A 27,451-nucleotide genomic window follows, 5' to 3' on the forward strand; every position below is an offset into this window, starting at 1 on the left:
GCCATTTTCCTCACTCCCCAGATGTTCTGTGTTCTAAACATAAAAGGATAGAAAAATATTCACAGTTGCAGTCAGTGCAATATAAAAGTGACATATGAGTCTATGGAGGGGAAGAGTCTTTTTGTGGGAGAACCTAGAACTTGTGGGGATGGCACAGTTGGTGTAGCGGTTAGTGCAACGCAGTTACAGTGCCAGCGATTGGGACCAGGGTTCCAGGCTGTCTGTAAGGAGTTTGTACGTTCTCTGTCTGCATGGATTTTGCCCGGGGATTCTGGCTTCTTGTCACCATTCGAAACGTATGGGGATTGTAGATTAATTGGGTGTATTTGGGTGGTACGGGCTCATGGGCCAAAATGGCCTGTTACCATGCTGTATGTCTAATTTTAACAAGGGACCCCTGCTTTAGGATAAGATAGAGGAGTCTTTGAATCTTCCTCCTCAGAGAAGTCAACAAGCAGCCTTTGAATGCTTTAAATGGAGAAGTAGATGGCAAAGCACACAAGGGGCGGAGAGGAGGTTACAGCCAGACTGGCCACTAACCAGTCAAGAACAGTAGCCCCTGCTCCTCTCAGATCTTTGTGAAGCAGTCGGTGATCTGGTCTGGGTGTTTCATGGAACAGAGGAAGGACTTGCCAACCTACTCAGGATTAAGTTTGATTTGACCATCGAAAATAAGAGTAGGGTTGACATATTCCACTGTTCAACAAAATGAGTGATCTACCTGAAACATCAGTTCCCTGTCCCTGGATTCTTGAAGCATCTAATGGTGTCTGTTCTGAATATGGTCAGTGAGTGAACCTCCCCAGCACCCTGGGCTATCAGTCAGAATCATACAGCACAGAAACAGGCTATTTGGCCCACCCAGCTTGTACTAACCACTTCTCCCCCATTTACACCAATCCCATTTTATTTCCACTTTCCCATTAACTCCCCCCAAGATTCCACCACTAACCTGTACACAAGGGGAAAATTACTGTGGCCATTTAACCAACCAACCTGCACATCTTTGAGACACCAGAGGAAACTCAAGATCTTTTTGTAATAACCCAGAGTAGGTAGTGGAGATGGCAGCCACAGCAGTGGTATGCCACAATTGTATGATGTGGGAAATCTGGGACAGTGCAAGTGTCCCTGATGGCTACACCTACAAGATATACATCTTGTAGCTGCAGCTCTTTACAGACCATGCTAGGGGACTGGAGCTGGTGCTGGATGAACACTAGATCATTCAAGAGGTAGAGGCGGTGATAGAAGCAATAAGGAGACAGTCACACACAAGGGGCAGGTAGCTGGGTGACTGTTAGGTGAGGGAAGGGGAATAGGCAGATACCACAGAGCACCCCTGTGGCCATTCCCCTCAACAACACATATACTGTTTTGGATACTGTTGGGGGGGGGGAAATAATCTACCAGGGACAAGTTGAAGTGGTCAGGGCTCTGGCACAGAGTCTGGTCCTTTGGAACAGAAGAGAAGTGGGGGAAGAAGGGGAGAGCTATGGTTTTGGGGGATTTGATGGTTAGGGAAAGAGATAGGAGGTTCTCTGAATGAGATTGAAGCTCCTGCATTGTATGTTGCCTTCCAGATGCCAGGTTCAGGGAATTCTCCGATGAATCCACAGCCTTCTTAAGTGGGGTGCTGAGCAGCCAGATGTTGTGGACCACGTTGGGGCCAGCAACATAGACAGGAGTAGGGATGAGATTCTGAAGAGAGAATAAGGAGTTAGGAAGGAAGTTAAAAAGCAGGACCTCAAGGGTGGTAATGTTTGGATTGCTACCAGTTCCACGCGCCAGTAAAGGCAGAAATAGGAAGTTATGGTATGTGAATGGATTGGCTAAAGAGTTAGTGCAGGTGGCAGGGATTCAGATTCATGCATCACTGGGATCTCTTCCGGGAAGTTCTGACTTTTACACAAAGGGGGGGCTGCACCTGAACAGGAAGGGAACTAATTTTTAATTTAATTTAGATATGGTTACAGGCCCTTCTGGACCATGAGCCTGTACTGCCCAAATACTCCAATTAACCTACAACCCCAGTATGTTTTGAGGGAAGAAAGAAACAAGGGCACCCAGAGGAAACCCATGGAGACATGGGGAGAACGTACAAAATCCTTACAGTCAGCGCCAAATTCAAACTGGGGTCATTGGTGCTAACCGAGCTGCCCATCCTTGCAGAGAGGTTTGCTAGAGCTGTTGGGGAGGGTTTAACCTAGGTTGGGAAGAGGACAGGATGGCAGTGAATCGGGCAGAAGATGCACAAGTAGATACACTATGTAGCGAGATTGTGAGGAAGGACAGGCAGTCAATAGGACAAGATTGCAAACATAAGATTAAGGATTTAACGTGGGACACGTTGGAAACAAAATTGAAAACGGTGATAAATACAGAACTGAAGGTCTTGTATTCAATTGTCCACAATATACAAAACAATGATCTAGAATCTCAACTGGAAGTGGGCAGCTATGAAATTATGACCATCACTGAGGTGTGGCTGAAAGATGATCACAGCTGAGAACTAACTATCCATGGATAGTAATTGTATCAGAAGGAGAGGAAAGTAGGCAAAGGGGGTGGGGTGGTTCTCCTGGTTAAAAATGGAATTATATCTTTGGAGAGAGGAGACATTGGATCAGAAGATATAGAATCCTCATGGGTAGAATTAAGGAACTGTAAGGGTAAAAAGACCCTGATGGGGGTTGTGTTCAGGCCTCCACATAGTAGCCAGGATGTGGCGTGCAAACTACAGAGAGAGAAAGAGAGGGTGTGCAGAATGGGCAATGTTATAATGGTCAGGGGATTTCAAGATGCAGGTTGATTGGGAAAACCAGGTTGGTGCTGGATCCCAAGAAAAGCAATTTATCAAATGTCTTCAGGGTGGCTTCCTAGAACAGTTTGTGGTTGAGCTGATCAGGGAAATGGCAATTCTGGATTAGGTGTTGGGTAATGAACCAGATTTGATGAAGGAGCTAAGGTAAGGAAACCCTTAGGAGGCAGTGATCATAATATTGCCCCGCAGTTTGAGAGGGAGAAACTGAAATCAGAGGTTTTTGTATATCAGTGGAATAAAGGGGACTATAGAGTTACAAGAGAGAAATTGGCCAAATTGAAAAAGCACACTAGCAAGGCAGAGCAGTGATGGAGCTTATGTGGAGGAAAGGTATATTCCAAAAAATATATATTTAAATGGAATAATGACACAACTGTGGCTGACAAAAAGTCAAAGCCAAAGTTAGCAAAAAAAATCAGTGGGAGAGAGAGGACAGGGAAATGTTTAAAAGCATACAGAGGAAAACTAAGAAGGTCATTAGGAAGGAAAAGGTGAACTTTGAAAGGATGCTGGCAAATAATATCAAGAAAGATACCAAGAGCTTTTGCAAGTATATTAAGAATTTTAAAAGAGAGTATATATAGGAATGACGGAAAATGATGCTGGAGAAATTGTAATGGGAGACAAGGAAATGGCAGAGCAACTGAATGAATATTTTGCATCATTCTTCACTGTGGAAGTCATGAGCAGTAAACCAAACTTTTAAAGGTGTCAGGCAAGAGAGGAGAGGGCTGTCACGATCACCAGAGAGAAGGTGCTTGGGAATTTGAAAGGTCTAAGGGTAGATAAGTCTCCCGGACCAGATGGAATGCACTCTCAGGTTCTGAAAGAAGTAGCTATAGAGATTGCAGAGGCACTGGTAATAATACTCCAACAAATCAACAAGAATTAATAGATTCAGGCATGGTTCCAAAGGACTGGAAAATGCAAAGGTTGCTCGCTATTAAAAAACCGGGGTGGGGTTAGGGGGAGGAGAAACACCAAATGGGAAATGATAGATCTGTCAGCCTAACATCAGTTGTTTTGATTGTGAAGGATGAGGTTACCTGGGGTGCATGACAAGATAGAGCAAGGGAAAATCTTGCCTGACAAACCTTCTGCAATTTTCTGAGGAATCTACAAGCAGTCTAGACAAAAGGATGTGCAGTGGATGTTGTATATTTGGACTTTCAAAAGGCCCTTGATAGGCTGCTACACACGAGGCTGCTTCACAAAATGAGAGCTCATGGTATTACAGGAAAGATAACTGCATGGTTAGAGCATTGGCTGTTTGTCAGGAAACAGAGTGGGAATAAAGGATTGAAACGAGCTCATTTAAAACAGAGATCCAGAGGAATTTCTTTAGTCAGAGAGTGGTGAACCTCTTGAATTTGCTAGCACTGGCAGCTGTGAAGGCCAGGCTATTGGGAGTATTTAAGGTAGTCAGGGTATCAGGGTTATGAGGAGGAGACAGAGGCGTGGGCTGAATGGGAGAATGGAACAGCTCGTGGAGTGCACTAGATGGACTGAATGGCCAGCCTGCCCCTAAATCTAATGGTCTTATGGAGAGGTGAGGGGGGATGGATTTGAAAGGGGCATGAGAGGACAGTTCCTCATTTAAGGGATGGAATGAGCTGCCAGACAATGTGGTGGAGGCAGGTATGGTAGCTTCCTTTAAGAAACATTTGGATAACTCCATGGGAAGGGGATTGGGAGTGCTCTGGGCCTAATGTGGGCAGGTTGGACTAAAGCAGGAGGGCACCTTGTTCAACGGAGACAAGCTTTGCCTGCAGGCCTTTATCCGTGCTGTAGGACACCATGATTTCATCACTCATATTTAATGCTTGAGAGCATAAACCGAGCCTATTTAAACTTCCCTCATATGACAGGTTCTTGGGATGGTGGGACAACCTGCCGAATCTTTCCTGTGTATCGCTCCTCAGAAAATTGCCTAGAATTATCTGTGTGGCCTCTACAAGATTCTACATAACAGTAATAAAACATCTTTACTATTGTACTCAAATCCTCTCATAACATGGTCAACACTGGTCTTCCTTCAGTGAGATGTACCCCAAATATCACTCACTAATCTCTCACCATTTACAAAAAACACAGCTTTGATTTTCCCGACTGAAGTGAACAACCTGTCTCCATCGGCCAACCCCCTCATTCTGCTCAATGTGCCTTTGCATCCTCACTACTCACGTTCCCACTCAGTTTTATGACAATTGGTCCTTCAGTTAAATCCCTGAATTGTACCAGTTAATTGACTCTCAATCTGTGGCTAGTCCATTACTCTCAGATTTGTGTTCCAACTGAACTCCTCAGTCCCCTGAACTGGGTGGTTGGATCCCGCAGGAGCGCAGTATTTCCACTCCTCACTCTCCGTGGGTCTGCATCTGGGGCAGGGCTTCCAGAGCTGCTGTAATGGCAGCGCTGCCAAAGGTGTGGACCCACAGAGAGTGAGGAACGGAAATACTGCACTCCTGCAGGATCCAACCGTCCAGTTCAACTTCTGTCAGCTCCGTGTACAGGCTTTAAATGGCCCGTTAAAAGAGCCAACAGTAGTTTTATTTAAAATCCTGTGACCACAGGGTCTGCACCTAAGATGGCGGCGCCTATGATCGGCAGCAGCCACGAGGGGTTACAAACTCTAGAGAAGTGGAGAACTGTGGCAGGGCACCAGAAAATGTTTAAGAAGGAGAAGCAGAGAGGAAGACCCACGGGATGGTGACCACAGCAGTGGACCAGTGAGGGGTTCTATGGCTGAAGGACCCACACAGGCAGCGGGCTGCTGGTGACTCGAGGTGAGGAAGCCACAAAGGCAGCAGGCTGCTGGAGTCTGCGGTCAAGGGCTGTGGACTGCTGGAGACTGGTTGATGGGGTACTAGGTATCAGAAGCGGGATGTAAGGGAGTGCCAAGGGCACTGAAAGGCTCCTAGATTTGGATCTGGAGCTCAGGTTGCCGATGGTTTGGACTGGAGTCTGTGTGGCACCGGGGGGGGGCCCATGGTAATGCTGAGGGAAAATCCATGGACATTCAGTGCTTTGTTGGGGGGGGGGGGGGCCCTCTCCTTTGCTTCGCTCTCTCTGACTGTAAGAGGCACTTCAGGCAATTTCTGCTGATGACAAAACTATCTGCCTTACAGCGGGCAAAAGCAATTCTATGTAATATGACCCTGTTTTTTTTGCATGACAATAAATTAAATCTTGAATTTTGAAAATCTCAATACACTATACTCTCTCCAGAGGTCCCCCCTTCATCTGCTCCAAGAAAGAAGGCCTCAAACAACGCCCACAGACCTATCCATGTTAGTTTCCCATGTGCTGATGTGAGTGGAGCATTTTCACAGGTGTCAGTGTTAGACAAAAGAACTACAGAACTCTACAGACCCTTTGGCCCATCTTGTCCGAACCCCTCAGTCAATGATCTCCTGTTTTCTCTCTCCTTTCTTTCACAACTGCAAACTAGGAATCTTCTGGAACCACTGCAGAATCTGGAAGTTTGTAAGATGATAACCACGTCCACTGCCACCTCTCAGAAACCAGCGGGCTTCAAATCGCCAGTTCCTTGGGCTCTGTCAGCTCTCTGCTGCAGTTTCTTTATTATTACCCATTTTAAAATTTCTTCCTTTGAATTGCACAATTTTTCTGGCATTAGTTTTTTTCCTCTTCAGTGAATGCACTTTGGGAACTTAAATTCTGGTGCAATTCAGAGCAAAGACCTTTGGAGCACTGATGTGCAGAGGGACCTTGAGTGCAAATCCACTGCTCCCTGAAAATGGCCACACAGATGGACAGGCAAAGAAAGCATTTGATGTGTTTGCCTTCATGTGACAAGTGAGTTGGGGCATTGGTTAGACCACACTTAGAGTATTGTGCGCAATTCTGGCAGCCACACAGCGGAATGGAGAAGAGATTCACCAGGACCGGGCCAGGCATGGAGGCTATAGTTACTTTTACCCTTTTTTATTTCAGTGATGCAACACGATAAGAAGGCCCTTCCAGCCCATGATACCCCATGCTGTCCAATTACATCCAATTACCCTATCAACCCTGTACATCCTTTGGAACATCGATGGAAACAGAAGCACCTGGTGGGAACCTATGCTATGGGAGAATATACAAACTCCTTACAAACAGCGCTGGATTCAAATTTGGGTCACTGGCACTGTAATAGCGTTGCACTAACCATTATAAGGAGAGATTGGATAGACTGGGTTTATTCTCACTGGTACATCGGAGGCTGAGGGAGACTTTAGAAAGTTTTGTTACATTATGAAAGGCAACACAGTTTTTAAACCAGGCCAGGGAAGTCTAGGTCTAGAGGACATGGGTTTGAATAAGGATAGAGCTTTGAACAAGATCTTCCCACACAGAGGGTCAAGCTGCCAGAAGAGCCAGTGGATGCAAATACAGTAAAAATGTTTAAAAGGTGTCTGGTCAGGTACTTGGATAAGACAAGGGTAGAGAGGAGCAGACTTCGTGTGGGCTGATGGGAGTAGCGCAGAAAGAATAGCCAGGGTGGATGGCAAGGAGCCATTCCCTGCTGTACCATCCTGTGACCGGTAAAGTATCTGTTCCCCATTCAAGCAAAGCTAATAGGAAGGGCACAGCAACTCACTCCTGTCCCTTCGACTCCGGTGGAATCCGATCTGAGAATCAGTGTTCAGGCCCATTCCCCAGACCTTGGTAATGTCAGTGGTTTGCGAAGCCAGCAAGGTGAACCCATAGCCGCAAGCTGTAGAGGAGATCTGTAATGTGATCAGAAAGACACTGTTTGTACTCTGAACATTTGTCTCGAGCATGTTCCACATTCACCAATTCGCAGGTGAACTTCAGCACAAGACACAAATCAGAAATTTGGAACAGTCACCAAACATAGTTCCTTCTTGTGATGTGTTCTGCATTTGATCTTTTAGCCTTAAGCCAGAAGGCTACATGTATCAGCAGTGCAAATGACTACTTTTTTAAAATTTAAATTTGTACATACTGCACGGTAACAGGCCATTTTGGCCCACAAGTCCACACTGCCCATTACCCTACACCCCCAGTACATTTTTCAACAGTGGGAGGAAACCTGAGCCCCCAGGGAAAATCTACACAGGCACGGGAAGAATGAACAAACTCCTGACAGAGAGTGTGGGATTCGAACCCCGGTCCGGTCCCTATCACTGGTGCTGTAAAGGCGTTGCGCTAACTACTACTCAACTGTCCTGCTCATTTATTCTCTTTCTCCAGGTCAAATAAAACTGTAAAGTCCTCCATAAGCTAACATTTCTGGTCAAGGCCCTTCAGCAATACCCACCCAGGCCAGAAACGTTGACTGCCTTTTATTTCCTATGGATGCTGCAGCTTTTTTTTGCTGAGTCTCTGAAGGACTTCGGGATGATTAAGCTGCCTCACTTCAAACGTGGCCAAAGAAAGATCTCCCTTTCTCCCCCAAATGACGAATCAGTCTCTTCCATGTCAAAGGACTTCACTAAGAGCGTCTGGTGGCACCAGTACAACGGTCAAACTTTGTCTGTACCAAGTGTACAGACAATTGGTTGGTTGGGGTTGGGTGTTGGGTTTTTCCTCCTTTGCCTTTTGTCAGTGAGGTGGGCTCTGCGGTCTTCTTCAAAGGAGGTTGCTGCCCGCCAAACTGTGAGGCGCCAAGATGCACGGTTTGAGGCGTTATCAGCCCACTGGCGGTGGTCAATGTGGCAGGCACCAAGAGATTTCTTTAAGCAGTCCTTGTACCTTTTCTTTGGTGCACCTCTGTCACGGTGGCCAGTGGAGAGCTCGCCATATAACACGATCTTGGGAAGGCGATGGTCCTCCATTCTGGAGACGTGACCCACCCAGCGCAGCTGGATCTTCAGCAGCGTGGACTCGATGCTGTCGACCTCTGCCATCTCGAGTACTTCGACGTTAGGGATGAAAGCGCTCCAATGGATGTTGAGGATGGAGCGGAGACAACACTGGTGGACACAAGTCTGGAATTTCAGATTTCAAACCGTGTAATTTTTGCAGCATCAGGTATAATTGGTGCATAAAATTGTATCTGACATTAATAAATGATATTATGTTATCTGTGCACAATTTTGACCAATATTGTTCTTGAATCCTTTTCCCTAGGTCCGTCTCTCACCTTTCCCTCCATTTGTGTAGCCTGGTTTTGGGCAATAGGAAATCCATCTTAGATATAAATTTACTTGTGATCCCCTTTCAAAGAAAACCCTCCATATCACTACACATTGGCAGGATCATGGCAGGTCCTAAACCATCTCTTAAAAAAGATTTTAATTGAAGATAGCAGAATAAAGATCCATTTGACAAATCATATCTATTTTTTACCTGTTCATTTATCATAAATTGTCCTTGTTCATAACAATCCTGGATACACTTGATCTCTTTACGGTGCCAAGTGTCCAGAATTTTATTTCCTAATGTCTAAATACACCTGTTATTCTTGATTTAATTTCAGTAATTCAATCTTATATAAAAATTCCTGTATTTTTTTTAAATCACCCAATGATATCTGAACAGTCCTTGTAGAGACAAAATCTCATCCTCACATGAAGGATGGCCCCTCAACGTGTAGCACCACTGTCGGTACATGGGACAGACCGATGACAAAACTAGCAGCTGAAACCTGGGAACCCATCGGCTACAATGTACACGATCACAACCTGTAACCTTGTGGCCTCACCATCTTGTCTCGGGGTCAAGCATGCTTCAATGGAGGGGCATGACCAGGAAGCACCAGTCTGCCTCAAAAATGAGGTGTGATTGGAGGAGTCACGTGATGGAGTAGTGGCCGGACGGTGAACTCCAGCCCTCTCCAGAAAAGTCGGGAAAAACAAGAGAAAATACAAAGGCACAGAAATACAAGTTAAAGAAAAGTGAGTATAAAGGTGGAAAGAAGATGGAGACAAAAGGAGAAAAATCAAAATCAACGGAAAGAAGAGAGGAAGAGAAGACAACGGAGGAAAAAGGTGAAGGCCTTACCTGTCCGAAGAGGCCCGCTGTGGAGAGAGGGCCCCACTACCTCAGGTCGGTAGAAAAAGAACTACAACAATGGCTCACAGAGCCGAGTAAAAGTGCGCAACCGCGCATGCAAAAAAACACACCGACGGGAGGGGGGACCAGCTGGGGAGTCGATCTCCACAGCCGGCAACGACAGCTGCAGAACACCTGCAGCAAGAAGAGACCACAGAAGACAATGGAAACAAGAAAGAAGAGGAGGAAAGGGCAGCAAAGAAACAACAGATGGTCAACCCAGAGGAAGAAGAAGAGGAAGAGTACAGTGAAATAGATAAAGGGAAAGGCAAGGTAAAGGATATACTTGCTCTTGTTAGAGGATACATGGAGTCATTTAAAGAATGGCAAACACAGGAATTCAATGATTTAAGAAGAAGAATAAACAACACAGAAGAGAAAATAAATAAAATGGATATGACCTTAACAGAAATGGGGAAAAAAATGGACAAGATGGAAGAACGGGCAATAGCAGCAGAAATGGAGGTAGAAGACTTAAAAAAGAAATTGGAGGAATCTAATAAAAAAACTAAAGAGACACAAGAATTACTAGCCCAAAAAATAGATATAATGGAAAATTATAACAGAAGAAATAACATAAAGATAGTGGGCCTTAAGGAAGATGAAGAAGGCAAGAATATGAGGGAGTTTATAAAAGAGTGGATCCCTAAGGCCCTAGGATGTCCAGAACTACAGCAAGAAATGGAAATAGAAAGGGCACATAGAGCATTGGCCCCTAAACCACAACCACAACAAAAACCAAGATCTATTGTAGTAAAATTCCTAAGATATACTACAAGAGAAAAGGTACTGGAGAAGACAATGGAAAAAGTAAGAGAGGGCAACAAACCACTGGAGTATAAAGGGCAAAAAATCTTCATTTATCCAGATATAAGCTTTGAACTCCTAAAGAAGAGAAAAGAGTTCAATACAGCAAAAGCGATTTTATGGAAGAAAGGATATAAATTTACACTGAAGCATCCTGCGGTATTGAAAATATTTATTCCAGGACAACAAAACAGACTATTCTCGGATCCAGAAGAAGCACGAAAATTTGCAGAACAATTACAAAAATAGACTGAGGGATGAAGACGGGTAATGAGAGCAAAAATTATCACGATTGATATGTATGTGGGTAAAGACAAAAATAGACTGAGGGATGAAGAAGGGTAAGGAGGGTAAAAATGACCACGATTGATATGTATGCGGGTAAAGAGGTATAAGAGTGAATAGAGACAATGGGCATATGTGGAAGTATCTGTAATTAGAGGAAAATATAGAGAGTATAGACAAGAATTAATAAGAGAAGGTAATGGAATAGAGAGAATAAGGAGGGAATTAAAAGAGTGACCTTTGTGACATATAAAAAGCGAAATCTTTTCTGGGGGGGCTGGGTGGGGGAAAAGAGCGGTCACTGCAAAATCAGTTGACGCTTGCGAGTGGATTCGCAAATCCAAATGGAGAGGGGAGATGTGGTTGTCCGACAAGGGATAAAGGGCAACTCAGGAGGGGAAGGGGAGATTGGGGATAAAGAAGATAGAAATAGGAGAATAAGGAAAATGTTGGATGTTGTAGGAATGTTGTCTGGTAAAGAGTTGAAAATAAGAAAACAGAAATGGAAAAGGAGGAAAGGTAATGATGGAAAAACGGAAAGAGAAGATAAACAAAATATAAAATGGCTACGCTGAACTATATGACTCTAAATATTAATGGAATACATAACCAAATTAAAAGGAAGAAACTACTAAATTTACTGAAAAAGGAAAAAATAGATATAGCATTTGTCCAAGAAACACACTTAACTGAATTGGAGCACAAGAAATTAAAGAGAGATTGGGTAGGTCATGTAACAGCAGCATCGTATAATTCAAAAGCAAGAGGAGTGGCTATATTAATTAGCAAAAATGTGCCATTTAAAATAGAAGAGGAAATAATAGATCCAGCAGGGAGATATGTTATGATAAAATGTCAGATATATTCAGAGCTTTGGAATCCACTTAATATATATTCACCTAACGAAGAAGATCAAAAGTTTATGCAAGATATCTTTTTGAAGGTAGCTAATACGCAAGGGAACATACTAATAGGAGGGGATTTCAATCTGAATTTGGATCCAAATATGGATAAAACGGGGAAAAAAATTAACAGGAAGAACAAAGTAACCAAATTTATAATTAAATCAATGCAAGAAATGAAACTTGTGGACATATGGAGGAAACAAAAACCAAAAGAAAAGGAATACTCATACTACTCGACTAGACATAAAACATACTCAAGGATAGACCTATTCCTGTTATCAGCCCACATTCAAGGGAGAGTTAGGAAAACGGAATATAAAGCTAGACTATTATCGGACCACTCACCCCTGTTATTGGCAATAGAGCTAGAGAACATCCCACCACCAAGAATGTATAGATGGAGATTAAACCCCATGCTACTTAAAAGACAGGATTTTAGAGAATTTATTGAAAAACAATTAAAAATGTACTTTGAAGTAAATACGGAATCAGTGGAAGATAAGTTTATACTATGGGACGCAATGAAAGCATTCATTAGAGGGCAAATAATAAGTTATGCAACCAAGATGAAGAAGGACTATAACCAGGAAACAGAGCAGTTGGAACGGGAAATAATAAACATAGAAAAAAATTAGCAATAAAGGAAGATACAACCAAAAGAAGAGAATTGGCGGATAAAAAAATAAAATATGAAACATTACAAACATATAAGGTGGAGAAGAATATAATGAAGACAAAACAGAAATATTATGAACTAGGTGAAAAAACACACAAAATCTTAGCATGGCAGCTTAAGACAGAGCAAACTAAGAAAATGGTATTGGCAACAAGGAAAAAAGACAAACAAATTACATATAATCCAAAAGAAATTAAGGAAAACTTCAGAGAATTCTATGAACAATTATACCGAACCGAAAACGAAGGGAAAGAAGGGAAAATAGATGAATTTTTGACTAAAATTGAACTACCAAAACTACAAATAGAGGAACAAAATAAATTAACAGAACCATTTGGAACAGTAGAAATACAAGAGATAATAAAAAATTTACCAAATAATAAGACACCAGGAGAGGATGGACTCCCAATAGAATTCTACAAAACATTTAAAGACCTAATAATACCGCCCCTCCTGGATGTAATCAACCAGATTGATGAGACACAAAACTTACCAGATTCATGTAAAACAGCAATAATTACAGTGATACTAAAACAAGGGAAAGATCCACTCTCACCAGCGTCATATAGACCAATATCTCTGCTAAACACAGATTATAAGATAATAGCTAAACTATTAGCGAACAGATTAGCAGAACAGGTACCGAAAATGGTAAATTTAGACCAAACTGGATTTATCAAAAAAAGACGCACAACAGACAATATTTGTAAATTTATTAACTTAATTCATGCAGTAGAAGGAAATAAAGCACCGGCAGTAGCAGTTGCTTTAGACGCAGAGAAGGCCTTCGACAGAGTAGAATGGAATTACTTGTTCAAAGTATTGCAAAAATTCAGTTTACCGGAGAAGTATATTAATTGGATTAAAGCATTATATAAGGGACCGTTAGCGAAAGTGACAGTAAATGGACATGTATCAAAGCAATTTAACTTAAGCAGGTCAACGCGGCAGGGATGCCCACTATCACCATTATTGTTTGCACTAGCTATAGAACCACTAGCAGAATCGATAAGAAGAGATAATAATATAAAAGGAATAAAAATAAAAGACAGGGAATATAAAATCAGTCTGTTTGCGGATGATGTGATAGTGTACTTAACAGAACCAGAACTATCAATAAAAGAACTATATAAGAAATTGAAGGAATATGGAGAAGTGTCGGGATACAAGATAAACGTAAATAAAAGTGAAGCAATGCCTATGAATAACGCGGATTTCTCAAAATTTAAGGAGGAATCCCCATTCAGATGGCAAACGCAGGCAATAAGATACCTAGGTGTGCAAATAAACAAAAATCTAGGCCAATTATATAAACTCAATTACAATCCACTAATGAAAAAATTACAGGACGATTTAGAGCATTGGAAAGAGCTACCACTAACACTGATAGGAAGGATAAACTGTATTAAAATGAACATTTTTCCAAGGATACTATACTTATTTCAGGCATTGCCAATACAACTGACAGAAAAATTCTTCAAAGAGTTAAAGAAAATAATAAGGAGATTTTTATGGAGAGGGGGGAAACCGAGGATAGCACTAGATAAATTAACAGAATGGTATAAACAAGGAGGCTTACAATTGCCAAACTTCAAAAATTATTATAGAGCCGCACAATTAAGGTACCTATCAGATTTTTATCAAACAAGGGAAAAACCAGACTGGACGAGACTAGAATTAGATAAAATAGGGGAAAAGATACCTGAACACATATTATATAAATGGGACGAAAAATTGGTACAACATAGAACTTCTCCAGTATTACACCATCTCCTCAATATATGGAAGAAGATTCAAGTAGAAAGAAATAAAATAAATTACCAAATACCAAAACTAATATTGACGCAAAATAAGCTACTCCCTTTTACAATAGACAACCTTGCCTTTAGAAAATGGGAAAAAAAAGGGATTAAAAGAATAGAAAATTGTTTTTCAGGAAGTAGATTCTTATCCTTTGAACAAATGAGAGATAAGTACAATATAACTGGAGATACAGCGCTGGCATATTACCAACTGAGATCCTACTTGAAAGATAAATTAGGAAGCAACTTGAGTTTACCAGAGGGAAGTAACCTTGAATATGTGATTACAGATACAATGTTAATCAAAAGATTTATAAAAAATATGTATATTAAACTGCAAGAAAAGGAGAATGAGGAAACAAATGGTAAAACTAAACAAAAATGGGAACAAGATTTAAATATAAAGATAAAAAAGGAAACATGGGAGAAGTTATGCTCTGGAACGATGAGAAATACAATAAATACGAGGCTGCGTATGATACAATATAATTGGTTACACAGACTATACATTACACCGCAAAAGTTAAATAAATGGGACCCAACAGTATCTGATAGATGTTTTCGATGTAAAAAAGAAAGGGGAACAACAATTCATGCAATCTGGACATGTGAGAGAGTAGAAAAATTTTGGGATGATCTCAATCAGATATTAAATAAAATAACAGAAAACAATATACCAAAGAATCCAGAGATCTTTCTCCTAAGTAACATAAAAAATAAAGAATTTGGAATTGACTTGGAAGATGCACAAAAAAGATTTGTCAAGATAGCCCTAGCCGTAGCAAAAAAATGTATTATGTCAACCTGGAAATTGGAAGATAATTTGAAAATACAACAATGGTATATAGAAATGAATAAATGTATTCCATTAGAAAAAATAACATATAGTTTAAGAAATAATATTGAAATATTTGAACAAGTATGGGAGCCTTACATTAAATACAATAGCGAAAACCTACCGGGAACAAACATTACCTAAGTTGATGGAAGGAGAAGAAAAGAAAAGAATGGACTCAGTAGAATTTCTGGTGTATTTTTGTTGAATGACAACATTGTCTAACTGAATTAATGCAACCTAGATTGTATACCTAAAATGGATGAGAGGGGGGGGGTGGGGGGGTGGCTTGGGAGGAGGGAGGGGGGAGGGAGAAAAAAGTCACTGTAAATGTGTGGAAAAGAAAAAGTGTATATCATGGCTATTGTGATTTATGGTGTGAAAAATAAAAAATTTAAAAAAAAAATAAAAAAAATGAGGTGTGATCTGATGAAACTGAGACAGGGCTATACACAGGCTGAGCAAAAAAACTAGTCTGCCACAAAATCGTTCAATTCCACAACCAACTGATGACACTGAATCTCTGCAGGTCCACTTCACCAGTGATGAATGGTGGTGGGGATTCACCAGTCTTGTACTAGACCAGAAGACATAGGAAAAGAAATAAGCCATTCAGCCCATCAAGTCTGTCCTACTATTCAATCATGAGCTGATCCATTTTCTCACTGCCCGGTATTATTCTCAATCTTTGATGCCCTGGCTAATCAAGAACCTATCCATCTCTGCCTTAAGTACACCCAATGACCTGGCTTCCACAAATACATGTGGCTACAACTTCCATAGATTTACCATCTTCTGGCTGAAGAAATTCTTCCACATCTCTGTTCTGATTGGATACCCTTTAATCTTTAAGTTGTGCCCTCTTGTCCCAGACTCTCCCACCATGGGAAACAACCTTTCTACATCTGCTGTGTCCACACCTTTCAACATTAAAATGCTTCACTGAGATTCCCCCTCATTCTCCCAAATTCCAATAAATGCAGACCAAGACATGTCAAATGCTTCTCAAATGAAACCCCTTCATATCTGGAATCATCCTAGTGACCTTCCTTTGAACCCTCCCCAACGTTATGACATCCTTTCTTAAACGAGGAGCCCAAAACTGCTCACAATTCTCCGTGAGGTCTCACCAGTGCCTTATAAAGGCTCAACATCACATCCCTGCTCTTATATTCTATTCCTCTTGAAATTAAGGCCAACATTGCACTTGCCTTCTCCACCACCGTCTCAACCTGCAAGTTTCACCTCAAAAGTTAAATAAATGGGACCCAACAGTATCTGATAGATGTTTTCGATGTAAAAAAGAAATGGGAACAACAATTCATGCAATCTGGACATGTGAGAAAGTAGAAAAATTTTGGGAAGATCTCAATCAGATATTAAATAAAATAACAGAAAACAATATACCAAAGAATCCAGAGATCTTTCTCCTAAGTAACATAAAAAACAAAGAATTTGGAATTGATTTGGAGGATGCACAAAAAAGATTTGTTAAGATAGCTCTAGCAGTAGCAAAAAAATGTATTATGTCAACCTGGAAATTGGAAGATAATCTGAAAATACAACAATGGTATATAGAAATGAATAAATGTATTCCATTAGAAAAAATTACATATAGTTTAAGAAATAATATTGAAATATTCGAACAAATATGGGAGCCTTACATTAAATACAATAGCGAAAACTTACCGGGGACAATCATTACCTAAGTTGATGGAAGGAGAAGGAAAGAAAAGAATGGACTCAGTAGAATTTCTGGTGTATTTTTGTTGAATGATAACATTGTCTGACTGGTTTAATGTAACCTAGATTGTATACCTAAAATGGATGGGAGGGGGGGTGGGTGGGGGGGTGGCTTGGGAGGAGGGAGGTGGGGTGGCTTGGGAGGAGGGAGGTGGGGGGAGAAAAAGTCACTGTATATGTGTGAAAAAGAAAAAGTGTGTATCATGGCTAATGTGATTTATGGTGTGAAAAATAAAAAAATTAAAAAAATAAAAATAAAAAAAAACCTGCAAGTTTACCTGGACGAGGACTCCCGGTCCCTTTGTATCCAGGAATTTTCGGTTTTCAAAATATTTTAGAAAATAATCTGTCTGTTTTGAGCTGCATATTCTAGTACATTCTGTGCTAGAGAGTGACCTGGCGAAGCATACAGGCAAACGTTGACTTATTGTGTTGATGGATTTAATTTTAATTTCTTCAGAGATCCAGCATAGTAACAGGGTATTTTTAATTTTTTCCCCCATTTAAAAAATTATCTGCTCCTTTATTATTTTCTACCAAAGTGCGTGACTGTCCACTTTCCAACTTATTACATTGTCCACTTCTCTGCCTGTTCTTCTAATCTGTCCAAGTCCTTCTGATGCCTGAGTTTCATATCATCTGCAAACATGAAAAGAAGTGGCCCCAACAACAGCCCCTGAGGAACACACTAGCAACTGTCAGCTGATCAGAATATGATCCCCGTATTTCGACTCTGCTACCTGCCAGTGTCCTCCCATGCTGGTATGTTTCCTGTTATACTGTGGGCTCTTATCTTGTTAAGAAACCTCATGTGTGGCACCTTGACAAAAGCCTTCTGAAAATGCAAACACACAACATGCATTGCATCTCCTTTATTAAGCCTGCTTGTCACCAACAAATTCCAATTCAGGCAAGATTTTCTCTTAAGGAAACCATGCTGGCTTTCGTCTATCCTGTCATGTGTCTCCAAGTACTCAGTAACCTCATCCTTTACAATCAATTCTAACATCTTCCCATCCACTGACTACAATTTCTTTTCTACTTCCTTGTAATTTCTTGTGACATTTGTGATTTTACAGTCCTCTGGGACCATACCAGGATCTATTGATTCCTGAAAGATCATTACTAATGCCTCCACGATCTCTACTGCTACTTCTTTAAGGATCCGAGGATGCAATCCATCTGGTCCGGGAGACTTATCCATCCTTGGATAACTCAGCTTTCTGAGCACTTTCTCCTTGAAATAGTATCTGCACTCACTTCCCTTTCCTGATACCCTTCAATATTTGGTAAACTGCTAATGTCTCCCACAGTCAAGACTGATGCAAAATACTCATTTAGTTCCTCTGCCATCTCCATGTCTCCCATTATTATTTCTTCAGTGTCATTTTCTAGTGCTCCTATGTCTACTCCCACCTCTTTTATTCTTTATATATTTGAAGAAGCTTTTTGTATCCTCTCACATTATTTGCTCCCCTACTTTCATACTTCATCTTTTCTCTCCTTATGATTTTTTTAGTTACTGTCTGTGTTTTTAAAAAGTTCCCAATCCTCTATCGTCCCACTAATTTTTGTTTCCTTGTATGCCCTCTCTTTTGCTTTTACTTCCCTTGTCAACAACATTTCTGACTTGTTTCCATTTGGATATTTCCTTTTTATTGGTCTGTATTCATCCTGCACCTTCCCCATTTCTTGCAGGAACACCATCCATTTGCTGCTCTGCCGTCTTCCCTGCTAGTGCCCCCTTCCAATCTACCTTGACCTGTTTCTCTCTCTCATGCCACAGTAATTCCCTTTACACCACTGAAATACTGACACATCTGACTTTAGATTCTTCCTGTAAATATCAAATTGAACTCAATCATATTGTGATCACTGCCCCCTAATGGTTCCTTTATCCTAAGCTGTCTAATCACTTCTGGTGCATCACACAACACCCAATCCAGTACAGCCAATCCCCTTGTGGGGGTCATCAACAAGATGCTATAAAAAGCCATCTCATAGGCTTTCCACAAATTCCCTCTCTTGATATTCAGTTCCAACATGGTTTTCCTAATCTACTTGCATGTTAAAATCCTCCATGATGACCATAACATTGCCCTTCTGACACACCTTTTCTATCTGCTGTTGTAATTTGTTGACCACCTCTTGACTGCTGGTCTGTATATAACAGCCAATAGCTGTTTCCCCCTTGCCTTTTTGTAACTCAACCCGCAATGATTCTATATCTTCTGACCTTATGCCACCTCTCTCTAATGATGTAATGTCATTCCTTACCAACAGAGCCACACTGCCCCCCTACTTACCTTCCAATACTTTCGACACACTGTGTATCCTTAGACATTCAGCTCCTAATGACATCCATCCAATAGCCATGACTCTGTGATGGCCACAACATCTTACCTACCAATCTGGAGCTGTACTACATTATCATCCACTTTATTCCTTATGCTGTCTGCATTTAAGGTGGCATGGTTGCGGTTAGCGCAACACCTTTACAGAGCCAGTGATCAGGACCGGAGTTCAAATCCCAAGCTGTCTGAAAGGAGTTTGTACGTTTTTCCGTGGGTTTTCTCTAGGGGCTCTGGCTTCCTCCCACCACTGGAAATGTACCAGGGAAGTAGGTTAATTGGGTGGACGCGTGGGCCAAATTGTAGCCTGTTACCATGCTGTATGTCTAAATTAAATTAAATACAAAACCTTTAGCCCTGTATTTGCTACTTTTTTGACTGTGCCCATTGCATTGCAACACATTTCCATGGTCGCAATGTTACACCAACTGCCCGTCCTTCCACACAAACTCCCTCCCTCCCTACTTATGCACCAACCACCTCTTCCTCTACTTCGTCATCTTGCTTCCCACCCCCCTGCAAATCTAGTTTAAACCCCACTCTCCCCTCCCCCCACATCAGTATTAGTAAACCTCCGTGCTAGGTTTAGATTGGTTCCTCTCGAATTCAGGTGTAACCCATCCCACTTGCAGGTCATCCCTTCCCCAGAAAAGGTTCCAATGATCCAAGGACTTGAATCCCTGCTCCCTGTCTTCAGCCACACGTTTGTCTGCACCATCTTCCTGTTCTGACCTTCCCCAACTTGTGGCACTGGGAGTAATCCAGAGATGACCACCTTGGAGATCCTGCTCTTCAGCCTCTTTCCTAACTCCCTAAACTTACTTTGCAGGGCCTCTGCCTGTCGATGTCATTGGTACCAATATGTACCACAATTTCCGGCTGTTCATCCTCCCTCTTAAGAATATTCTGCACCTGCTCAGAAACATCCTGGACCCGAGCACCCGGGAGGCAACATCCTATTCTGGAGTCTCTTTTGCACCCACAGAATCTCTTATCTGTTCCTCTGACTATCAAGTCCCCATAACTATCGCTCTTCCTGACTTCACCTTCCCTTCTGAGGCTAAGAGCCGACCACAGCATATTGGTCTGGCTGCTGCCTGGCCCAGATAGGTTATCCCCATCAGCAAAGGGGTATGTGTTGTTGAGGGGAATGGCCACTTGGGTACCCCCTTCCCTCTCCTGACTAATACCCAGCTAAAGTAAATCTCGAATATCTGTAGACACCATGGTTGAAGTAAAAACACAATATGCTGGAGAAACTCAGCAGGTCAAACAGTGTCCCTTATGTAGCATAGGTATTAATACATAACTAACGTTTCAGGCTTGAGCCCTTCATCAAGGTACAGGAAAATGCAGGCAGGTGTCCGAACAAAAGAGAAGGAGGGGTGGGGAAGGGTGGTGGAAAAGCAGGAGATGATTGGTGGAGAAAGGAGGGAGGAGACAGCAGCAATGAGGGGGAGGGGGATGGCTGAGTGGGTAAGAGGGGAAGGGAGGGGAGAACTGGAAAGACTGTAAAGGGGAAGGGGAAAGAAAAAGTGAGCAAGTTTAGCAGAGGTCAATGTTAACGCCATCTGGCTAGAAATTGCCTAGTTGGAAAATAAGGTTTTGTTCCTCCAATCTGTGGATGGTCAGGATTGGATAGTACACAAGACCGTGGACAGATGTGAGTGCAGGACTGTGACTTGGAATTGAAATGGTTGGCCTCTGGGAGGTGGCTGCTATCGCAGACAAAGAGGAGGTGCTGAGTGAAGTGATCTCCCAGTCTGCAACCGGTCTCTCCAATGTAGAGAAGGTCACAAAGGGGGCACCGGATTCAGTAAATAAGTTCTCTGGACATACAAATGAAGTGTTGCTTCACATGAAAGGCCTGTTTGGGGCCCCAGTCTGTGGTGAGGAAGAGGATGTGAGAGCAAGTGCTGCACCTCTTGACCTCTTGCAGCCTCAGGGGAAGGTGCCGGGGTGGGGGGGGGGGGGGAAATCATGGAAGGAGGCCAAGAGGGGAGGGGAAGGAAAAATGTGTCTGGTGGTGGACCCTGTAGTAAGTGCCAGAAATTCCAGCAGATGATGTGTTCGATGCTGCGGCTATTGGGGTGGTAGGTGAGGATGAGTGGGATTCTATGTTTGTTGTTTCTGGGGGCAGAGGGGACCAGGGCAGAAGAGCAGGAAATGGAGGCGATGCAGGTGAGGCCATCAGGCTCCTTAATTCCCAGAACATATGTGGACTTTTACTGTATATGTCTTAGTATTTGAACTTGTAAATCTGCTCTGTGGCCCTGGAGAAACGCTATCTCATTTTTACTGTGCAATGCGTGGTATGAATGAATGCCTGAGTTGATAGTGGTGGAGGGGAAGCACTTTTGAAAGATCGGGACTGGAAGACCTCATCTTGGGAACAGATATGACAGAGACAGAGAAAATGAGAGAAGGGGATGGAATCCTTGCAGGAGATAGGGTATAAGGAAGTGCGGTCCAGGTAGTTGTGGGAGTTGGTGGGTTTGTAATACATGTGGGAAAGCTTGTCTCCCGAGATGGAGACAGAAAGATGCAGGAAGGGGAGAGTGTTGTCGGAGATGGACCAGGTGAGCTTGAGATCAAGGTGGAAGTTGGCCAAGAAGTGGATGAAGTTGACAAGCTTATCATGGGTGCATGAGGCAGCCCCGATGTAGTCATTAATATTCCGGAAGAAGAGTTGGAGTGGCGGGATTGCTCCACAAAGCCGTCAAACAGCATAGCCACGTGGGTACCCATGGCTACTCCTTTAATTTGGAGGAAGTGTGAAGAGTTAAAGGAGAAGTTATTTAGAGTGAGGACAAATTCTGCCAGGTGGAGGAGGGTGGTGGTAAAGGGTGACTGATCGGGTTTTTGGACCAGGAAGAAGCAAAGTGCTTTCAAACCTACTGAGTGAGGGATGGAGGTATAAAGGGATTGGACATCCTTGTGAGGATGAGGTGGTCCAGTTCAGGGAATCTGAAGTAATTGAAGAGATGGAGGGCATGTGAGGTGTTGCGGATGTAGTGGGGAGGGATTGGACCGGGGAGAAAAGATAAGAGTAAAGGCAAGATGAAACTAGTTCAGTGGGTCAGGAGCAGGCAAAAAGGTAGAAACGAGCAGGGCAGGGGTGGGAGAGAATAAAGTTGGTGGCCGTGATGGAGGGGTGGGGGTGACCAGAGGTGATGAGGTTAGAGATGGCGTTGGGAGACAGTGGCTTGATGAGTAGTGGTGGGGTCCTATGGGAGGGGTCAGAGAGCTGTCGACTGGCCCAGCAAAGTAGAGGTCAGTGCACCCAACCTTTCACAGCTTCCTTCTTTCAGTCTCCTCAGAGTGATTTTTGTCCCTGTAACTTCTATTATTCACCCCCTCAGTCTCCTGAATGATCAGGTTCATCCAACTCCAGCTCCAATTCCAAAACTCAGTTAGTAAGGAGCTGTAACTGGATGAACTTCTTGCAGCTGAAGTCGCCAGGGATAGTGTTGGCCTCCCTGACTATCCACATGCTGCAAGGGGAGCATGTCCCTGCCCTGGCTGCCATTCTCACTGTCTATCAAAGAAGAGAGAATTAGCAAAACTTGCCTGAGCTCCTGCACCTTCTCAGCCTCTGCTCAATGAAGCCTCAAAATCCCACTCCTCACTGAACCACGCCCAAAGCCCTGTGATCCACAGGTAGCTGTGCCTCAAGCAGAGCTGCTCCAGGACCAGCATCGCCCACCTGACCGTGGAGAACTGCTCCACGGAGAATCCTTTCATAAGGCACTCACTATTCCTTCCTCCACAGATGCTGTCTGACTTATGGGCTGTTTCCAGCAACTCCAGTGGTTAAATGTGAACTGTTCCCAGGGTAATGGCAGTAACAGTGACAGCCGAAATGCGGGCTGGAGACAACAACTGCCCGAAAATCTCACCCCGCACCCCCCCCCCCCACCCCCCACCCCCGACAGCCCACTGACCCCCTCTCCCCCCAACCCCACCCCTGGCCCATTGACGCCCCCTCCCCTTCCCACCAACACCCCCAACCCATCCCCTGGGGCTGGTCCACTGACCCCACCCCCCCGCGCAAGGCCTGGTCTACTGACCTCTGACCCCCCTAAACCCACTTCCTGGGCCTGGCCCACTGACCCCCCCCCCCCCGCAAGGCCCGGTCTAGTGACCCTCCCCAAGGGCCTGGCTTACTGACCGCTCCTCTCCCCCATACCCATCCTCCGGGCCTGGCCCACTGACCCCCTCGGCACGCCCCAGCCATGCCCGGCCCGAACTCCAGGACTCCCCCCCACCACCCAGTCCAGTCCCCCAGCCTCTCACCCGCCCTTCAGGCTCCGGCTCCAGGCGGCGCGGCCTCAGCTGCATCCGGACGGTGGGGCGGAAGGCGGGCAGGCCCAGGGCGCCGGTCTGGGCGAATCCCCACGCGAACACGCGGCTCTTCCTGCGGCCCTTCCCCATGTAGCGAACGACCGGGGGATCATCCCGTTCCCGCAGCCCCCGGGCCGGCTCCGGGCCCGCCGCCTCCCGCAGCCGCCAGCACCGCAGCCCCAGCCGGCGCCAGCCCGCCCGTCTGCAACAGCTTAAAGCCATGCGCCTCCGGGCTGGTCCTGGTCGGCGCGGACGCCGCCTCCTCACACGGTCACCCCGGTCCGGTCCCCGGAGGAAGGCAGTGGGCGAGACGCGGCGCTGTCGCTCCCGAGCTGGAAGCAGTGGGAAGCGGGACAGTAGACAGCGGCCGGCCGAAGGGTCTGCAAGCTGCACTCGGCACAAACCTGGAACAGCCGGCGAGGGGCACCACGTGGTTACCAACGTGTGGCTCAGTACGGACCAATCACTGTGTGGGTCACCACGTGGGTCAGCATAGACCGGTCACCACCACGTGGGTCAGTGTGGGTCAGCACAGACCCGTCAAGGTGTGGGTCAGCATGGACCAGTCACTGTGAGGGTCACCACAGACCGGTCACTGCATGGGTCAGCACGGTGATTTTTTTTTCCCCAAAAAATTTACTTAGTTCACAATAAATTATTTACAAAAAAGAAAACTGTTGAAGACTGTGAGAGATAATAGATTATAGGAAAAAGTGAAAAGTTAGTATGAATAAAATAAAGAATAATAGACTAGACTAGAGGAAGTTAAGTAAGTGCTGAGTAGGGATGAATTCCGATAAGAGTGTGAGGAAGGGTTACGCAAGTATAATAGGAGAAAGGTCTTATAGTGATAGAAAGAACTAGTTGAGATGTGTGAATAAGGACAAAGGCAGATTCATGAATAAGGACAATGACATGATGGGACCCAGACAGGATACCCCATGGTCTTTCAAGTTTTAACTGTACGTAGGCAGACAGAATTACCTCAAATGCCAAACCATTCCAGGAGGCAGAAGAATGTTGGGGGGGGGGATACTGAAATGAACTGTATAAAAGTTGGGTGAGCCCCAGTATGTGTGTGTATTCCCATGGTAAGGGGAAGCACCCAACTTTGCACTGTTGTACAATAAATGTTCTTTGTGCTCAATTTTTGTCTCGAGCGAAATCTGTGAAGGTACTTCTGTTTCTCACAAGACGTTTTACACTAATATTGTCAGTTGTATGGAAACATGCCCATCAATGTACATTGTTACACTGTTGTCTCAGTACCCCATTACCTTGTCACTTCTTCTCCCCTCTGCTGACCACTGCCTGTTGGCCTTGTGGTCAAAGGCATTGTTCTGGAAAACCTTCCATGGAGGATAGGTGGTGTGGCAAAGTCCAGATGGCTCAGATATTGCGTGGCACTGGGCCAGGCCTATCCTTCGTCACACCTGGGATAGGTCGAAACTCAGCACACAGCAACACTTGGTGCCTTCGTACAGACCGGGAGTGATGCAGGAGGACGCCTTCAAGTTGTGTACATATACAACCCACAATACAGCGAGTCTCCAGCCACACGTAAACACACGATGCATCATACACAATTTAAATAGATGTAAATATTTTGGAATGATTTACCTCAACTACAGGATACTGTTAATCAGTTTCCCTGCCTATTGAAGCAACTCCTGTAAATGTAAAGGGACGCCCCAGTGATCTTGGTATTTTGATTGATTCTCTGCATTGATTTTTGTTATGCTTTGCTTTTTCCTAACTTTTTTCCTATTTTCCTGGAGAGAGTTGATTTTCCCAATCAGCCACTACTCCATCATGTGACTCCTCCCCACCCACCTGCATTAAGAACCATAGAACACGCCACCACTGAAACAGGCCCTTTAGCCCATCTAGTTCACGCTGAACTATTATTTTGCCAGGTCCTATCCACGTACCTACCCAAATTCTTCTGAAAAGTTGAAATCGAGCCCACATTCACCACCTACACTGGCAGCTCGTTCCACTCTCTCTGTGTGAAGAAGTCCCCCCCCCCCCCCATGTAGCCCATTAAATATTTCAGCTATCACCCTTAACACATATCCACTAGTTATTGTCTCATGGCCCATATCTCTCAACACTCATCCTACTTGGGATGGTTCAGATTTAGTAATGATCACATACAGCCATGGGATAGAGAAACCACAGACCCTTCTGTGACACCAGCAACACGAGGCACATGTGGCAGGATGATCAAACCACAACTGTGGATCAGTGACATTGATGTCTCCCTTCCTGACAGGTTGAATACCTTACGCACACGATTTGATGAGAAAAATGATGTGACACTAAAGAAGGCCTTATGTCCCCCTGAAGAACGGGGATCCTACATAGCCACAGTTGAGCTGAGGTGGATTCTATCCAGGGTGAACACACGCAAAGCAGCAGGACCAGACAACATACCCAGTTGGGTGCTGAAGGCCCAGCAGGTGGAGGTCATAACGGATGTCTTCTGCATTTGGACTGCCTGGTTAGTGCAGCAATGTGGGTTTGAATCCTGCACTGTCTGTAAGGAGTTTGGACGTTCTCCCCGTGTCTGTGTGGGTTTCCTCCAGGTGCTCTGGTTTCCCCTCCTTCAAAAACATACTGTTATTGTAAGGTTAATTAGGGTATTTGGGTGGGCCAGAAGGGCAAAAAAAAACATGTTGTACATCTCACTACAGCAGTCCACTGTCCCCATAGGATTCAAGACCGACACCATCATCCCAGTGCCCCAGAGATTGACAGTAAAGGAACTTAATCACAATTGCCCAGTGATACTGACCTCTACAATCATGAAGTGCTTTGAGTGACAGGTAATAGAACACATCAAATTGCACCTACCAGTATCATTGGACCCATTCCAATTCACCTACTCACCAATTGCCTACTAGATGATGCTATAGCCTTGACCCTCAACTCCCTCCTGACCCACCTTGGGGATGATGCCCCATACGCCAGGCTGCTGTTCATTGACTTCAGCTTGGTGATCAACATATTCATACTTCAGAGGCTGGTGGATATCTGTCCTCACTGGGACTCAACACCCCTCTCTGCCATTGGATTCTGGATTTCTTTTTTTTTAAAATTTTTTATTTTTCACACCATAAATCACATTAGCCATGATATACACTTTTTCCTTTTCACACATATACAGTGACATTTTCTCACCCCCCCCCTCCCTCCTCCCAACCCACCCCCCCCCCATCATTTAAGGTATACAATCTAGGATACATTAAACCAGTCAGACAATGTTGTCACTCAACAAAAAAAAACACCAGAAATTCTACTGAGTCCATTCTTTTCTTTCCTTCTCCTTCCATCAACTTAGGTAATGATTGTCCCCGGTAGGTTTTCGCTATTGTATTTAATGTAAGGCTCCCATATTTGTTCAAATATTTCAATATTATTTCTTAAACTATATGTTATTTTTTCTAATGGAATACATTTATTCATTTCTATATACCATTGTTGTATTTTCAAATTATCTTCCAATTTCCAGGTTGACATAATACATTTTTTTGCTACTGCTAGAGCTATCTTAACAAATCTTTTTTGTGTATCCTCCAAATCAATTCCAAATTCTTTGTTTTTTATGTTACTTAGGAGAAAGATCTCTGGATTCTTTGGTATATTGTTTTCTGTTATTTTATTTAATATTTGGTTGAGATCTTCCCAAAATTTTTCTACTTTCTCACATGTCCAGATTGCATGAATTGTTGTTCCCATTTCTTTTTTACATCGAAAACATCTATCAGATACTGTTGGGTCCCATTTATTTAACTTTTGAGGTGTAATGTATAGTCTGTGTATCCAGTTATATTGTATCATATGTAGCCTCGTA

The 27,451-nt window shown here is 43.6% G+C and overlaps 1 protein-coding gene across 2 annotated transcripts in view; it reads right to left on the reverse strand.

The window, feature by feature from the left end:
* Positions 1-24,061, reverse strand: part of rcc1l (RCC1 like) — a 51,616-nt gene extending 27,555 nt beyond the window's left edge. Inside the window, exons 1-2 of one of the 2 annotated variants that reach the window (XM_069884900.1) lie at positions 24,000-24,061; positions 7,428-7,557 (exon numbers count right to left, since the gene is read on the reverse strand). In XM_069884900.1, the coding sequence (XP_069741001.1) occupies positions 7,428-7,482 (55 nt within the window). In that variant the 5' untranslated portion in view covers positions 7,483-7,557; positions 24,000-24,061. The other variant, XM_069884899.1, reaches the window with a different exon arrangement.
* Positions 24,062-27,451: the final 3,390 nt, after the last annotated feature.

The sequence above is a fragment of the Narcine bancroftii genome, chromosome 6, assembly GCF_036971445.1.
Source record: "Narcine bancroftii isolate sNarBan1 chromosome 6, sNarBan1.hap1, whole genome shotgun sequence".
In the NCBI taxonomy this organism is placed as follows: domain Eukaryota; kingdom Metazoa; phylum Chordata; class Chondrichthyes; order Torpediniformes; family Narcinidae; genus Narcine; species Narcine bancroftii.